This window comes from Mesoplodon mirus, assembly GCF_964341445.2.
Source record: "Mesoplodon mirus genome assembly, chromosome: 5".
NCBI lineage: Eukaryota > Metazoa > Chordata > Mammalia > Artiodactyla > Ziphiidae > Mesoplodon > Mesoplodon mirus.
In genome coordinates this window covers 183,826,527-183,843,263 of record NC_138980.1, presented here as the reverse complement: position 1 = coordinate 183,843,263, position 16,737 = coordinate 183,826,527, and the positions used below count along the sequence as shown (strand labels likewise).

Sequence of the window (16,737 nt, the reverse complement as noted above, 5' to 3'; positions counted from 1 at the left end):
TCGTCTCACTGGGCAAAGACCCAACCGTCCAAGGTGTGGTGGGGGCCACAGGGGAGGGGGGGAGGGAGGCCGGAGGAAGGGGGACGGGGGAGGGGAGGGAGGAAGGAAGTCGTAAATACTGGCCTCAGCCACACAACCGGCCCCGGAAGTGAGGACAGCAGCGCCCTTGCAGCCGCCTTCCTGCCTGGCGCGCGCGTGTGTGTGTGTGTGTGTGTGTGTGTGTCGGCAGTGGTAAGGAGCAGGAACTTCGGGAACTAGGGAAAACCTAGTTTTCCGTGTGACAGAGCGTCGAGGGGTGTCTGCCAGCACCAGAAGAATGAGCATCACCGGGAGGGACGCGAGGGTCCCCGGGACCTCACCTTCTGGGAGGAGGCGGAGCCTCTGCGTTTGCAGAAGTGACCATTACATCACGCGCGTCGCTCCCTCGCGGGAAGGAGCGAGGATGGGCGCTGCGTGGCTGGAGGGACGGGCCGTCCTGGCCACTGGCCGCTGCTGCTCTCGGCGGCACCCACCCGCGCGTGCGGAGCTCCGCCCCAGGAGGGGGCTTCCGGCCGGATCAGCAAATGGGGGCAGGGGGTTGGGCAGAGGTGAACCTTCTGCTTCCGTAGGAATCGCCACCAGGCACACCTTGAGCGCCCACCCCTCCTTAACACCCGTCCCCTCTGAGGTGCTGGGAAGCCCCAGAAGCCGCGGCAGGTCCCAGGGCAGTGTGCCCCGCCCCCCCCCCCACCAGCTCCCAGAGGCTGCTTGTCCCCTTCCTTCGACTGGGAAGCTGTGCCCAGCTTTGAATGTGAAATGTCCAGACCCTGGCTTGCTTTGGCCCTTTTTTTTACTTAAAGACTTGAGCAAACTTTAACCATTTTCAAAGGCAACACCTATTTGTTACGTTAGGAAGGGCCAACGCCTACCCCGGTTGGTGCATGAATGTCATTCTGGTGCATTTCCTCCGCCGCTGCCCCGATGGGGTCAGACCATGGGCTCCCTCTCCGGCTTCCCTGACTTACGACATGAACACGATGCCAAGGGTCACTCCATCTGGAAGCCGCTGGCTACACAACCTCAATTTTCTCCTATATAGTTTTCGGGACTGCAGTACATCAGCTCTTTCTTTCACTTCTATTTCTAAATCCTTCACTGATTTAATAGGACGAATTCAAGATTCCTGTCTCTCTCTGCTCGACAAAACGTACGTAGAAGGTGCGTGTTTCACAGAGAAATTATAGAGAGCAACTCAGCAGGTCGGCAAACAGCCTACGAGGTTGAGTTCTGAGACGTCAGCCGCTGTCTGCGTGCCAGTGAAACCTCCGACCCTCCCTTTGCCATCCAGAAAGCTTTTTCTACAGAGTTCAATTACGATGCTTCCCCAACGTCCTAGAAAAGCACTAAGAAATCTCAGTGGGGCTGGTTCTCCTGTCATAGCCTGCATCATGTCTGCTGTTGTCTTTCCGATGAAAAAAACCGCACATAACAAATACGTCCTCAAGTACGTAAGACTTTGCGTTTTATTCGTTCCATTGAAAACCCCGAGATTGTTGGGAGGCTCCCGTCCCACCCCCCTCGCGCCCGGCAGGGCCTCTGCAGGCGGCGGGCGCCCCTGTGGCTCCTGGTCCCACACAAGGGGATTCAGTCCCGAGCTCTGTACGTTCACAGTTCTGGATGCCCGCGACCCTAAGTCGCTACGAAAGAGAAAAGAGTATCTGGAGGAACAAACATCCATTCAATGTCTGTTTATCAGAGATTTTTTTCCTGAAAACGCACAGCGGCATTTCATTCAAAAACCCTTCATCCACAGACACAGGGCCCAGGCCCTTCCTCAGAACATCTCAGCTTGTTCACCTCCTTCATTGCCAGGTGTGGGTTTTTCTCTTTTAAAAATGAAACTCCACCCATCCCACGATCATGAAATCAGTCCTGTTCGCTACCAAGGCCGTGCGGGAAGCTCTGCGCCTGACGGGCGAGCGCCCTGGAATGATGTCAGTCACCCCGCACGCACCCTGCGCGGGGCAGGAGGGGCTTCGGAATGAACGGAAGTTAAGGGTGTTTCCTTTTCTGACGTCTAACTGGAGACACGCACATCTCCAAGCCTCAGGAAGTTAGTAAACATTTTCCCTGTACTTCTGGCTCTGGTGGTCACTTCCTATGGAGATGCCCCCAAGAGATATTAGAAACTCAAAAAAAATTTCCCAAACAGACCCAGAGGCTTTGCTTCAGGGAACTCAGTGTGTGGTTGTCATTGTGCTTTGACGACAGGTTTCTAGTTACGTCACAAGGAGGTGAATCAAGGTGGTTTCATGAGGGTGAAGGCAGCACCTGGAGCCCCTCCCCGAGCCCGGCGGCACTGCTCCCTACTGATGCCCCCAGACACGGAGAGGGACTGGAGCCCCCCAGGCCTGCCCCTCCTTCCCCGAGGCTCATCCTTCTGTCTCCAGATGCCCCGAGAACCCTGGTGCGAATGGTGGGACGGTCAGCGCAGGCGGGGCCTTCCAGAGTGTCACCATCCCTGGGGCACCCGGCCCGGGAGACAGGAACCCCCCCATTTCCACCCCGGCCCACCTCATCTCCCCAATATTCAATGCTCTGATCGGAGCTGACACTTTGGTGAAGTAGATCATGTCACACGGAAACAGAAACCCCAAAAGCTGGTATAAAAAGAGGGGGTTTTTGTAAAGGACCGAGGAGACAAAAAGGTGGTTCCGGGCCGGAAGCCTCGGTGGAGGGGAGTTCCCTGGTCGAGAGAGGCCGGAGGGAGCGTTAGCTCAGAGCCCCAGGCAGCCTCAGGGCCTGCCAGGAAAAGGGCCTATAAAGAAACATCCCCTGACCCTCCAAGGAAGATGAAGTAGAAAAGCAATTCTCTTTTCGTAAAAAAATGCTGAGTGTTTCCTGAAGTATCTAAATGAAGTTTATAAAATACTCATGAGCTCCTGCAAATATAGAAACGTTGAAAAATCAGATGGCGGTTCTGCCCACCGATTCCACCGAGGTCGGCAGAGACTTTGTGCCGGAATCGAAACGCGGGTGACACGTCCCGCTTTCAGGTGCGTGTGGCAGCCGCTGGCCTGCGCAGCCTGGAACGGGCCAGCAGGGACGGTGGGAGAGCAAGGAAACAAAACGGGAGGCTCGAGGTGAAAAGAGAGCAATGCCTGGGCCAGCCCCCGAGTGCCGCCTGGAAGGGAGCCCCAGGAGCCGCTCCCATGAGCTCACCGCGCCCGTCAGGGCACGCACGGCCACGGCCTCGGGCCCGCGCTGCTCTAGGACTCAGGCCCGCGGGCAGGAAAGGGACAGCACGTGTGGGAGCGTGGAGCCCGGATGCTATCACAGCAAACGGGGCGGCGGCTGCGGAGAGGCCTCGTCTCTCCAGAACCTTACGTCCTAGTCCAGCTTCTTACGAAAAGGCTCCGTCCCAGCGGCCGAGTTTTCGGGGCTGAAGTCGGCGCAGAAGCCGTTGGGGGTGGGAGCCGGGGGCGTCTGTGCGCAGCTCTGGGAGTGCGTCTGCTCGGGGTACAGGTATTCCTCCGCGAAGTCGGGGTACGCTTCGGCAAACCTCTCGAAGTCGGCTGGAAAGACAAAGGCACCTTGGTTACCGGCCTGCGGGGGCAAAGGTCTAGAGTCCGGGGTCTCTCCCTGGCGCCCCACTCACACCCTGGGGGCATCGTGGCATCTACGTGGACCCTCGGGAGGCCACACGAGGCACTGCACCTCAGTTTTCTCTGTGTACCCCATTCCCCGTGAAGACCAGGGTGGTTCTCACGTCCTTTCGGCTACTCCTGCTTTGGGGAAACTAAAGGATCCAGTCAGGGATGTATTCTGGGTGCTCAGCATCCTGGCAGCGGCCTGATACCCCCGAGGCAGGAGCCTCGATGGACACAGCTAGGCCCTGGGGACACCAGGTGCACAGAGAGTCACCCCGAGCCATCGTGGGGCCTGCGCGGCTGTGTCTCTCCCGGTGGCCCTGGGTCCTGGCGTCGGGGTGGGGAGCGCCCTCGGGCTTGCACTGGGGCACCCTGGCGGCTCGGTGATGCTCAGAGGCCCGGGCCCAGGGCACTGCAAGCTCCAGCGGCTGCAGAGAAATGCCGTGCTACCGCGGGGAGCGGAGCTGCCTCCACAGGGAGTCTGTGGTCGGTCAGGGCTCCGAGGCTCAGCAGTAGCACCCGCTCCCCAGGAGGCACGGCCCCCTTTAGCGCAGACACGCGCGCACACCCAGACCAACGCGCTGCGGCACCTGCCTGACATTTGGATGCGATTTAAAAACACATCCAAACACGACGTGCACAGTGACCTTTCCTGAGCAAACGTCTCCTCCTACTTTAGGGAGATTATGGGCTCATCCTCAGATGTGCACGCGGCCGGTGCGCTGAGCGGGCCGCCTTCTGGGGCTCCTGCTGCTCCCACGCCCCCGGCCTCGGTCCCCAGGCGGGTTCCGGTCCCCGTTCCCGAGGATCTCGGCTGTTCCACTTTGTGTGGCGACAGGTGACATAGCCAAAACCCCGGGAGAGGAGATGCCCCAGGAATCGGTCCTGATGGGCTGGGCATGGGGTTCCTCCCCCCACCGGGGACCCTGATCTCAGCCCGGCCGCAGCCCCGGGGAAGGCGCCTACTTTAAAGCTGGGCTGGGAACATGCTTCTGTTAATGGCCTGCAGAAGCGAGACTGGAAGCTCCCACCCCAGCCCTGCCAGGTTTCAGGAGAGCCTGGCGAGAGGGCAGGGGCAGTGCCTCCCCCACCTCGCACTAGGGGTGGCCTCCCCAGCTCCCAGCACTCACCAAACGTGATCCTGCCCTTCTCCTCTTGGTCGATCGCCTGGAAGAGGTCGGTCACGGTCAGTTCGGCCACTCCCAAGGCGGTCTTGAGGATGCTGGACAGGGCGTGCTCGTCTATGCTGCCATCCTCCTGCGACCCGTACATCTGCAAGGCAGGGGCAGGCGTCACCCCGTGGCCCCGCCAGCCCCGACTACCCAGGGCAGCTGCTTCTCCTCCTTGGCGTTCCCAGCTCTCCGGCCGGCCCAGATACCACAGGGTCAGAATGGCCGGAACTCAGTTGCACGACCGAGCCCTCGGGAGCACTGAGCACCTCGGGCAGGGTGGCAGCCAGGAGCCTTCAGTTCCCTGCTCTTGTGTTGTTTTTTTTTTTTTGCGGTATGCGGGCCTCTCACTGTCGTGGCCTCTCCCGTTGCGGAGCACAGGCTCCGGACGTGCGGGCTCAGTGGCCATGGCTCACGGGCCTAGCCGCTCCACGGTATGTGGGATCCTCCCAGACCGGGGCATGAACCCGTGTCCCCTGCATCGGCAGGCGGACTCTCAACCACTGCGCCACCAGGGAGGCCCTGCTCTTGTGTTTTAAACCCACCAAGAAAGGGTGGTATATACACTGCAACGTGAGGACCTGGCGTTCAGCCTTTGGCTGCGAGGTGCCCACTTCACAGATGCCCACCTGAATGAACACGCTGCGGCTATGAGTCGCGGTGACCAGTGAAACTGCCAGGAAAGGAGCCAGGCCGCCCCGCCTCTGTGAGGTCCCCCTTCCAGAAGGCCCTGGGTGACCCACATAACTGACCACCTCAGGGACCCTGCTTCTCCTCTCCTGTGCCCTAATTCCCACTCCTAACGCTTTAAATTCACCAAGAAAGAGTGAACCCCCAAAACCCTAGGCCCCTACCCTCAACCCTGACAAAGGCAGAGCCCCGTGACCTGTGACCTCGCTGCCCCCAGGGCACGCCGTGTGCCCTCCGGGACCTGTGAGTAATAGACCTGTCTTTTCCAAGTTCCCTGATGGCTGTCGCCGAGGGCATCCTGCAGTCACACTGGGAGCCCCAGGGGCCGGTCCAGCCACAGCCCTGGCTACCGACGGGCTGAGACCAGCACACGACCGCATTCCATCCTGCGCTGTAAATGCCTGATGTCCTCCTCCTCCTGCCCCAGTTTGGGAGGAGCGGCCCCTGCCTCCCCCACCCCAGCCTGACCAGGGGCTGCAGAGCTGGGGGCCATCACCGCTGCGCTGTCTGCAGGCTCTCCTCCCCACGCTGGGGGCCCCCTGACCAACCTGCTCCCCAACCCCCCGGACTTCTTGGGGCGGTCCCTCTGCCCTCCTGCCTAGAGGTGGGCTTCCCGCGGCGGGATGTCCACATGAGCAGGACACACCGGCCCCGCCGTGCGGATGCCCGGGCATGGGGCTGTCTGCCTTCCCAGGGGGCCCGTGAGGGGTGGTCACTGCAGGGGACGTCGTCGTGGAGAAGTGCCGGGATCCACAAGGCGGCACGAGCGGCGCCGTCCTCCCCGCGGCCCTCGCGCCTGCCCTCAGGTGGGGGCCTTGGTAGCGCTGCTAGAAGGTGGCCATGCTCATGCTCAGCTGTTTCACTGAGAAACAAGCTGGCCACCTCCCTGCCAGCCACTGTCGTGGCAGCAGAGTCCACCAGGAGATGTCAGAGAAGCTGCTGCAGGGCCACCAGACAGGGCGTGGCCAAGGCAGCACCGGCACGGGGGCGACGAGCCCAAGAGCCACCCTGGAGGTGCCCGCCAAGGCTGGAGGAGGGGACAGGCTTTCTGAGACAGGGCGCTACCGAGGGCCGCTGCCGTCTGATTAACCTCCGTGACCTGACCCGCAGAAGCCGCCCTGCACCGTGGGGGACTCCCCCAGTGTGCCATGGAGAGGGTCTGCTGGGGTCAGAAGGGAGAGAAGGGGTCTTCCCGGCAGTGAGTGACAGCGGCTTCCTGACCTATACGTCATGTTTTCGTGAGTCTGGCTAATGTGAGTTGCACCTGTGAGACACAGACAGGATGTCTCTACGTGGCAAAGCGTGCCCAGCTCCACCCTAGGGGACTGACCAGGTGAGGCCATGCTTGAGGGCAGCCAGGTGGATCTGTGGGCGGGCCGGGGCCCCATCATGGGCCTTCCCCAGTCTCCCAGACTCACTGCACCCATGGTGAACGGCCTGGCTCTGGGCTATGCTGGGGCAGGCGGCTCCTTAGTCCCGAAGCCCTGCTTTCCTCTGGTCAACAGGCTGATGGGATGGGGAGGCCGTGCTGGGAGCTAGAACCCACTGGTCCTGCTCAGGCATCCAGGACTCAGGAAGACCCTTCTCCACACTCTTATCTTATGAGTGAGGGCAGGGAGGAATCAGAGGTTTGCGGGCCTTTTTACAAACAACGGCCAATACAAGCTTATGTGAGAAGAGCAGGCAAACAGTACGTTTACCAAAGTCATAAGGGGCTATGAAAAGCCTCACAGGTCTCACGTGACCCCGGTCTCACCGACCCCACAACTTAAAGGTCACGTAAACGCCACACTTACCTTGAACGCCAGCTGGATGGTGTCCAGGGTCTGCGACGGCCGACACACGACGGACAAAGCGACCAAGTACTCCCGCACATCCATCTCCCCGCTGCCTCCCTGGGAAGAGACGCTCTCAGGAGACAGCCCTGCCCCGTCCCGAGCGTGCGTGTGACGTCCCAGGCCTTTTGGCAACCGCTTAAAACAACCCCAACTACAGGCGTGTTTATCAGCAAACGCTGATTTAAAGCCAAATTTCTATGTGCATTTGACAGCATCTTTGGGGGAGAAAATACCCCAAAAGACTGGGGGGGCTGGCAGGATGGGCAACAAGGGCTGGTCTCCCCTTCTCTGCTTCCAGAATTGCCTGAAGAACGTTTCTATCGAGGGACACAGCTGCCCCCAAGCCCCCCCACAAGGCCTCACCTCATCAAACAGGGCAAACAGGTCCTCCAGCGCCTCGGACTCGGGGACCCCCAGCTGCGCCGCGAGCCCGGGCAGAGTCAGCCTCCCGCCCCGCTTCAGCCTGGCGCTGTCTGCGTGTCTGTCCAGGTCGCGTTCGAGTTTTTCTGGTTTTAGCCTAAACAAAAAATGAGGGGAACATTTTTTTTCAATAAAATTACAAAATGCTGAAAATGGCAGATTTACTGTTATGTATTAAACCCCAACAAAACATTAAAAGGATTCATAGACCAAGCAGCAGTCAGTCCTCGAGAAAAGAGGCTCTTCCAGGAGCTTGAAGGCACGAGTGTGTCCTGTGTGAGCATCCGCACAAGCACTGACACCCCTGTGGGTGTACGGGCCCCACCCTTGGGCAGGTCCTCAGGGGATGGCGGACGGGGGCGGCGGGGGCGTCCATACAGAGACGGCCAGGGCCGACCATTCAGGGCTTAAGACACTTACTTCTGTGTGGAATGAAGCTGGTATTTGAAAAAAAGAGAAAAAAAAAAACACCCCAAATCTCAGAAAAAGCACCATTAATTATCTCGATTGCCCGCCACCCGTGACCTCCAGCTCGGTCAGCAAGTGCCCGGGCGGAGACCCTGCGGCGGCCTGGTGGGTGTCACAGGCACCCACAGGAGCGCTGCCTCCAACTGGGCGCTCAAGAGAAAGGAGCAGGGAACTCACCCCAGGCCCCTCACCAGCCTGGCAAACTCTAGAAGGCACGTGTCCGCGGGGAGACGAAGCTGGCCTTCCGCCAGGGCCAGCTGGCAGTCCTCAAACGTGTAGTCAGTTACGGAGACGCCCAGGGCCCTGCGAGAGAGGAGGGCACTGCCATCAGCCGCCCCCTCGGGGCAGCAGAGCGAGTGCTCTGGACGCTGAGGTGGGCGGAAAGGTGACGTTTAAAGGCCACGTTCAGGGAGTCCCCTGGTGGCCTAGTGGTTAGGATTTGGCGCTTTCACTGCAGCGGCCCGGGTTCCATCCCTGGTCGGGGAACAACCCTACATGCTTCGAGGTGTGGCCAAAATAGAAACAAACAAACAAATAAATTAAAAAGACCATATTCAGCAGTAAACATAAAGGCCGAAGAGCTGACCCCAAATCTCAGTTACTTGGAAGCTGGGGCCGCCCCAGCTTCGTGGTTAGTCTCGTATCGCTGTGGTTTCCGCCCACTAGGGACCTAGCACGCATCTAGCGCCTTAAAGAGGACGACGCTGCCCGCACTGGTGCTCAGTTCGGCTCAAGTCATCTTTGCAGGCCGCAGGGACCACTGCTATCTGTGCCGGCACCGCCCTGAAGTCAGAGGGAGAGTCAGAACCCAGTCATTCCACAGAGCGGCGTCAGGTTTCAAGAAAAATAGCCTTCTCCTGACTAGTTTGGAAAGTGCATTCATGGTAGGAAATTGACCGCATATAGAAAACTGCCCCCCAACCCCGCCTCCGTAACTGAAGGGGCGTTTACTCATTTCGATGGGACAGTCGGCCCTCTGGATCCGTGGTTCCACATCCAAGGATACAGAGGGCAGCTGCACCAGACTGTCTCACTTAAGGGACTCGAGCATCCTTGGATTTTGGTCTCCGAGGGTCCTGGCACCAGTCCCTGGCGGGTACTGGGGCACAGCTATAGTTCCTTGTTGCCATGGCAATGCTGTGTGCAGTCAGGTAATAAGGAAACAGCGACTTTGAAGGCTTCTTTCCGAGGCTGCTAAATTCCCATTAAGAGCACTTAGGCCTGGTCGCGTGGGGACAGACGCCAGAACTGCCCCAGGAGCTCCCGGGCTACCCACAGGAAGGGGGAGGGGGCTGGCTCAGGGGCCGCCTGCAAAGCTTGTCAGGACCCGGGCCCTTCCCAGGTGCAGCCCCGGTGTGACTAAAGACCAGGAAGGTGACGGCCCACATCCGTGGTTCTGGCTGTGAGGCAAGGGGAGACCCGATGGGTTTCTGCCCTTTTCCACTGAACGTGACGCGTCTCTGTTAACACAGATCATATGACGCCATAAAAGTTTCTTTAGGATACATATTTAAAATATTTAATAGTTAATTTGTCTGAACACAAACTAAAAAAAAAAAAAAATTACACCTAACCTGTCCGGTCTGTGACTCTGGATATTATTTTCTTATCTAGAGGTTGATCAAGGGTGTCACTCACTGCCCTGACTTCCCAAAAGCTGGGAGTTGAGAATCTCCCGCATCCCGGCAGCTCTGTGTCCGCATGTGGGATTCGGAGAAGGGGGGCCTGAGGGGAGCGGGCGTGTTTTGCTGGACTCCATTCCCAGCGCCTAACACTCTGAGGACGCCTGGGCAGACTGAACGCCTGGCTGAGTTTAATTCACGTGTGCTGAGGCTAAACGCAAGATTTTGCTCAGTGTGTCTCACAGAATGCACTAAAGCGGGGACGACGCATCCGTAGTGAGGAGATGGACTTTCCCTTAGAACCTAAGTCGCACCAGGGCAGCTGTGTGCACGTCCCCACAGGTGACACCGTCCGAGCACCCCTCCAGGCACTGCAGTGGCCGAACTCAGAGGCAGTCCCTGCCTGGGAGAAGAGAGGAGGGGAGGGAGGGGCTGGGACTGAGAGGAAGGGGGAAGGCACCTGGGGTCTGGGCTGAGGCTGCCAGGGCCTGAAACAAGCGGCAACTGCAGGGAAATAGGAGGTGAGAAGATTCCTGGCCACACACACACTGTTGTACGAGCAGCGCAAGACTAAGTGCACCATTACCACACTTAGCTCGGCGGGACGGAGTAAGAACCTCAGTAACGCTGTGTGGGTAGACGGCAAGTGTCGAGGACGCACCAGCCCAGGCCAGTGCTCTCGCCCGCGGCCCCGCTGCCTGTCTCCAAGGGACGCGCACGGACGCAGCCCCCGTGGGGACTGCTGGCTAATGGGGATGTTTGCAATGTGCAGAATTAAGTGGCAACGAACCATCTTCCAAATGTTGAACAAGCAGAAATGTCCTCCAACAGAATCAGGAGACAAAGCATGCAGCCAAGCACACTCTGGCCGATGCTCAGCCTAGGGCTGGTTCCAGCCACCTCCCCGATGCCGCTGACTGGTTTTACAGCAAGGCCATGACACTGGCGGACAAGGACACTGAGTAACGAACGCTCAGGGAAGCCAAGGGCACCGGGGCTTCCCGCAGACCCCGCCACCCCGCCGCGGAAGGGGCGCTCACTCACTCTGCCATCACGTGCCGCACGTTGCTGGCGTACAGAGTGGGGTCCTTCTTCTCCTCCTCTGAGGGGGTGTACACGGGAAGGAACTGTGCACACAGAGACGCCGGTTACCTGCATGAGCACAAGACTCTGCCCTCGCCCCACCACCACCACGATGACAAGCTCCTCCCGGACAAGTCAAGATCTGTCAGAGCACCCTCCACTGGAATCGTCTCTGGAGCCGTCACTGCTGCCCATGCACGCACACACGTGCACAGACACACACGTGTGTAAACTCACAACCCGCCTTTCCTCACCAGGAGCACCACTCCTCCGACACAGAAGCCAGTGAGTCGTGCTTATGATTTCACACAGGGGCTTAGTCTTTGGAATCAAAAGAATCGCATGTGTGCTTCCACTTCTAAAGTCTCAGTTTTGTGTTGTGGGTAACACGACAAATTATTTCCACATGAAAGACTATTATTAGCTTTTTGACAACTACCGCATTTGGAGAATATAATAAACTGTCCCAGGAACGTGTGTCTTTGCGTGTTTTAAATAAGTATGTCTCACACCCTGTGCCAACCCCCCATTGTAGAAAAGGAAAAAGACCATCACGGAGCCCTTTTCTTTAGTATGGATATTCAAGAATACAGGAACATCCCCAAATCCTATCAATTCTCATCATATAATTCTAGTCTTTCACTTACTGCCACCTTTTAAAAAACTTTGTAAGTTGCAACAGTTCCTCATATTAGCACTGGCGTCTTGTAGGAGTGACACAAAGAAAGAATTTAGAGTGATTTCACAAAGCCATACAGTTTCTTCCCAACTCTTAAATTAGAAACCAGTCTGAAATAGAGCATCTTCCTTGGAGTCTCACCCCGCCTCTGCCTCTCGGCCACCAGCAAACGAGCCCCATAAAATATCCTGGGTTGCAGGCCAGCCACCCTTGGACTCAGGCCGTGGCCCTTTCAGCCCAGTCCTTTATAATTAAGTGGCTTATGTTCTACTGAAGTGAAAAACCTGGCTGAAAGCCGGGCTCATTTGTAAATTCAGTATTACTCTGCAGTATTTATCAGAAGGTAGCAAATGAAATGCTTTAAGTTGTGTAAGACTCATCTCTCATTTTCAGGTGTAGGAGTAGCAAGTTAATTCCCCTTTTAAGAAAATAAACTCTATTCCTCATCCACTCAATTAAATTTACAGGCTGCATGAATGTGACCATATTTACGTGAGTAGAGAGGACAGGTACTGTGACTTTGGAAACGGGCTGAATACTGGAGGCAGTCTACCTGGTCTGACCAAGTATTAAACAGGACAACAGTATGATAAGTTAGCAGTACGATATCAGCAGTGTTAGTACTGGGTAAAAATATAAGCCAAAAGAATCATTAATCGCAGGTATGCCAACCTTACGTGCCCTTAAGCTATGCTAACCATAATAAAAGAATGATGGGCTTAGCTTCCTGTTGATTTTTAAAATCCTATCTGAATGGATAAAAAGTCATGCAAGAGACACAAAGTTGATGCAAAACCCTTGGGAAGCACCTTTAAGGAGCCATGAGAAATGGAAAAAGTTCAAAGCAAGACAGATGACATATAACTTTGTATCTGTACAGATACCAACATGACATGGTATAACCCTATGTATCATTGTATCCACATAACATTATATGTATAGAGACATCAAAATAACATTGTGTAACACTGTATCTATAGAAACCACAATATAACATTATAACAATACAGACAATATAACATTGTATAACATCGCATCTGTATAAACTCCCATACAACATTGTGTAACACTGTATCTATACAAACCTCAATTTCCACTTGATTGTGAAACTGACACAATGTGAGCCACAGGATTTTCAACCTTAAAAATGAAAGGATTTACAGCACTGGTTAAAAGATTCTCAATTCCTTTTAGTTAAACTACTTCTAGTTCTGGAGCAAAGCCTCCAGACCCCGCTCCCCTGCAGAGGGCACCACCGAGCAGGCAATTCTCCTTCAGGAGGGGATGCTGAGCCTTCCTCAGCCTAAATCTGAACCTTAAACACACCACTGAGTGACAGGGCTACTTTGATTAAACAGAAGTCTCCGCTGAGCTTATTAAACACACGCACACCCGCCTGGCTGTGCCCTGGAAGCCGCTGTGCCCTGTTTGTCCTCCGGCTCAGGAAGTCTCATCTACCTGACCCCGCCCCCTCCTGGCTGTCCCAGGCCCTACATCATGCCATCCCCATGCCCGGCCTCAGCTCTCCGCCCACCCCCCACTTCCACCTCATCACTGCCAGCCCCAAGCCCAGGTCACCGGGACCCTGAAGGATCCCCCTCCCAGACATTCCCCAGCTTCCGCCCACTCCGCCCTCCAGCCTCAGCAATGCCCCCCCGACCCCCCGCGCCACTCGGGCGCGCCAGGGGCCTCGGAGGGCTCTGCGTGGCCTCACCACCCGGCCCTCCGCCTCCGAACGCCAGCCCACATGCCGGCGCCTGGACCCCCGTACGCCCCCAGCAGCCGCGCGGGAGGAGGCCCCGCGCTCCCCTCTCCTCTCTGGGGCCGGCCGTGTGCAGCTGAGCGCCGAGCTGACAGACACAGGCGGGAAGAGAAGTTCTCAGCTACCTTCCCGCCAGGGCCGAGGACAATTAACTTCAGTCCTGGAATCCAGGAGTGTGAAGAAGGCCAGCCTCGTGCAGCTGGCCTCCCTGGGCCGAACCGAACTGCTGTCCGGCAGCAGCGGCCCTGTGCTCGGTTTCTGCCTTTGCTAAAGTAAGCAGCACGGCGGTCACTGGAGCGGGCCTGCTTTCCTGGGAGGACAGGACAAACAAGACAGGGCGGGGTCTGACTTACGCTCCGGGGCCTTGCCACGTCCAGGTGATGGTGTCCTGGGGGCAGGAAAGGAGCGATGAGTCAGGAGGGAAGCCCGTGTGTGCCGCGCCCCTCCTCCTCGACCACGGGAATGCCGGCCTCGCCCCGGCCCTCGCCCTGGCCACCTGGGACCGCAGAGGGGCTGTCTTCCCTACCAGCCACGTCCCCTCTGGGGCAGGGGAGAAGGGGGAGCCCAGCACCGCAGGTCCCCCCAGACTCACCCATCCCAGCGTCCGCCCAGGACCCCGTCCTGCCCCCCTCTGCCTCCGCCTTCTCCGGGCGCCCAGGGCAACTTCAGTCCACGCCCGGACCTGCTCTGTGCTCTGCAGGCCCTGCCCTGCCCATCACCACCACCTAGCCAGGTGATGCTGTTGGCAGCCTCCTTCCAGCTCCACACCCACTTGAGCCCCCAGGGTCCTCGCCTGGACTTGGTCAGAGACGCTGACGGTCAGCTCCGGATGGGGGCAGGGAGCGCGGAACAAAGCCACAGGGCCGCATCTCCCCCACCCCGTGCCTGCCCGGGGTCCCACGGGGACATTTCAGATGCTCTCCATCCTCAGCCACCTAGGTGAGGACCGTGGGTGACACACGTCCTGCTTCCACCCTGACACCGGTCACCCACCAGGGCTTCCTTCTCTCGCAGGCCTGACACCCACCCACACCCTTATGGCTCCTGGAAACCCACCTGCCACGGGGCGTCCCACACGCAGTCCCCAGCCCAGCCCCCTCCATGCAGGTCTGTGCTCAAACCTTAAGCAGCCAAAGAGCACGTGACATAGACCATGAGCCCAAGGCAGAGGTCACCGTTCCCCGACAACCGAGCTGAATGTTCCCAGAAGAACCCAGTGCCGTGCTTCAAATAAGCTGATGGAACAAACTTAAAAAGGGGAAAATCTAGAATCCTACACACTGGTGATGATGGATTCTCATTCTCAGAAACTGGCTAGCGAACGCACCTCTTCAGAGCTGTAAGAACAGCTGTGTCTGCCGGCCCGTGTGGCTGCCACTTCTGACTGGCACTCACACACTGGGCCTGTCCACACCCATGGGCACAGGGTCAGTGCATTGACCTTGGACCCCAGGGCCCTGGCCCTGAAGAGGGAGGGCTGAAAGCCCCTGGTGCCCACAGATGTCACATGGGGGTTACAGACAGGGCAGCACAGGAGGAGTGCCCACAGGCACCAGAACCTCGTCCAGGCCCCCCACCCTGCGAGCTGAGCTGGGGTCCGTCAAGACCACCCTTGTGCACCTGGCAGAGGGACCATGGAGGCACTTAACCTCTTTCCCTCCTGCTTGCCAGCCTTTGGGAATTAAACATTCTCAGTTTTAAAATGTCCCAGAGTGCGACCTGGGAGGCAGGAGCCACCGAGGACACGGGGGTCTCACACCTGCACGTCAGGCTCGCGGAAGGGCCAGGGCTTTGTGATCCATGAAGGTGGGACTTCGTGAGCTAGTGCTGGGGAATGTTCCAGAATGCCAGGGTAGATGGAGACAGTGTCCTGAGATACCGGGCAATTCTCAGGCCCAGGAAATTCACTGGACATTCGTGCCAGGAAAACACACTCACCAGTTTGTTTGGGTACCGCAAAACCACCGGCTGGACAGGAACTCCTGGGATAAACGCACCTGCAGAGGGAGAAAGGGACACCTCTTATCTCCGTGGCAGCAAGTCCCCTGCCCATACTTCCCGTGTGGGTCTCAGAACAAAGTGGGCTTCTCTGACAGGCCTTCCCGGTCAGCAGTCATTCAGTGCTGGGCAGGTTTCCTCAACATCTGTGCCAGCCGTGGACGCTCAGAGAAAACCCCAGGGGCACAGGAAACAGGCACAAGAGCATCTCCGGGCTGAGGTACTCTGGTGGGAGTGAGGGTGTCCCCCACCTTCTCAAGGCAAAAAAGAAATAATTAAGAAAACTACTTACCAGGCTTGAAGGTAATTAGGCAGGTCCTGTTGGTACAAGTGCCCTCTGGGAAAATCATTATCTTGAAATAGAAAAAAAAAAAAATCAGCATCAAAGGGACAGTTCAGAGTTCACAGGGGCCAACTTCACAACCTATTTCCTCTAGTCCTGATGTGATTTAGGTACTTTAATTATGTTCAGTTGAAAAAGTTAAGATGCATATAGAAGCCTTCATTAATTTCCCTTCTAACTGCTGGTTTGACTAAAATCTGGACGCAACGCAGGTACACAAGCAGCGTGTGCCCTCTTGGGCGGTGGGATATGTGAGCAAGTGGCCTGAGTGCCCACCTGCAGCTGCTGTGCAGACGGGATCCCACTGCCTGGAGCCGGCAGCCACGAGCACAAAGCAGGACAAAGGCGCAGGGATGGAGAGCCCGTGGCTGAGTACGGGGCCTGGGGTGGGGTGGGGGAGAGGCTGGGGCCCGGCCAGCGACACAAACACCCAGAGCATCAGCAGCGAAGTAACGCCTTCCTCACCAGGGCCTCCAATCACTCCCATTCTTACTGGCTTCCAGCAACATAACGTACGCTAACTTTCCCCTGCGGGGTGGAAAGTATAGCCCGTGAGGTTGCTTTCAGTCCTGAGCCCAGGAGAAAGATCATCTCCAAGGGGCACTGGGTCAGCTTGGGACCGACCCCAGCACGCCTGAGGGTCAGGCAGGTGAGCTGAATGGCGGAGGGGGTCAACCTATTCTTGTGCGGATGGCAGCTGGAGACCCTGGAACCCCCAAAGGGCTGCCCGTCCTCGGGCATGGGTGCCACAAGCAAGGCCTTCAATGTCTTCTGAGCAGCCAGAACCCAGAGAGTCCTGTGGGATTTCCAGCTTCTCAAGGTCGGCTCAAGTGAAAAGAAAAGCTATACATAAACAGCATAGGTCAAACGCACCCACAGCTAACACTGGCCGAGGCCCCTGCCCCCCGGCCCGGGGCAGCCTTCCCGATGCCCCGAGGGAACCAGACACATGCCAGACAAGCCCGGAACTTTGAGAAGCAACGGGGTACACCTTGCAGCCTGACGCAGTATTCAGACACGAGACCATGCCGACCCC

At 57.6% G+C, this 16,737-nt stretch overlaps 1 protein-coding gene across 2 annotated transcripts in view; it reads right to left on the bottom strand.

Annotated features, from left to right (window-relative positions):
- Positions 1–1,476: 1,476 nt before the first annotated feature.
- LPCAT1 (lysophosphatidylcholine acyltransferase 1) overlaps positions 1,477–16,737 on the bottom strand; it is a 39,803-nt gene continuing 24,542 nt past the window's right edge. Inside the window, exons 5-14 of one of the 2 annotated variants that reach the window (XM_082620329.1) lie at positions 15,651–15,711; positions 15,299–15,357; positions 13,714–13,748; positions 12,684–12,738; positions 10,881–10,963; positions 8,392–8,517; positions 7,690–7,843; positions 7,285–7,383; positions 4,760–4,901; positions 1,477–3,554 (exon numbers count right to left, since the gene is read on the bottom strand). In XM_082620329.1, the coding sequence (XP_082476455.1) occupies positions 3,370–3,554; positions 4,760–4,901; positions 7,285–7,383; positions 7,690–7,843; positions 8,392–8,517; positions 10,881–10,963; positions 12,684–12,738; positions 13,714–13,748; positions 15,299–15,357; positions 15,651–15,711 (999 nt within the window). In that variant the 3' untranslated portion in view covers positions 1,477–3,369. Of the gene's footprint in view, positions 3,555–4,759; positions 4,902–7,284; positions 7,413–7,689; positions 7,844–8,391; positions 8,518–10,880; positions 10,964–12,683; positions 12,739–13,713; positions 13,749–15,298; positions 15,358–15,650; positions 15,712–16,737 lie in introns of both variants that reach the window. The other variant, XR_014293991.1, reaches the window with a different exon arrangement.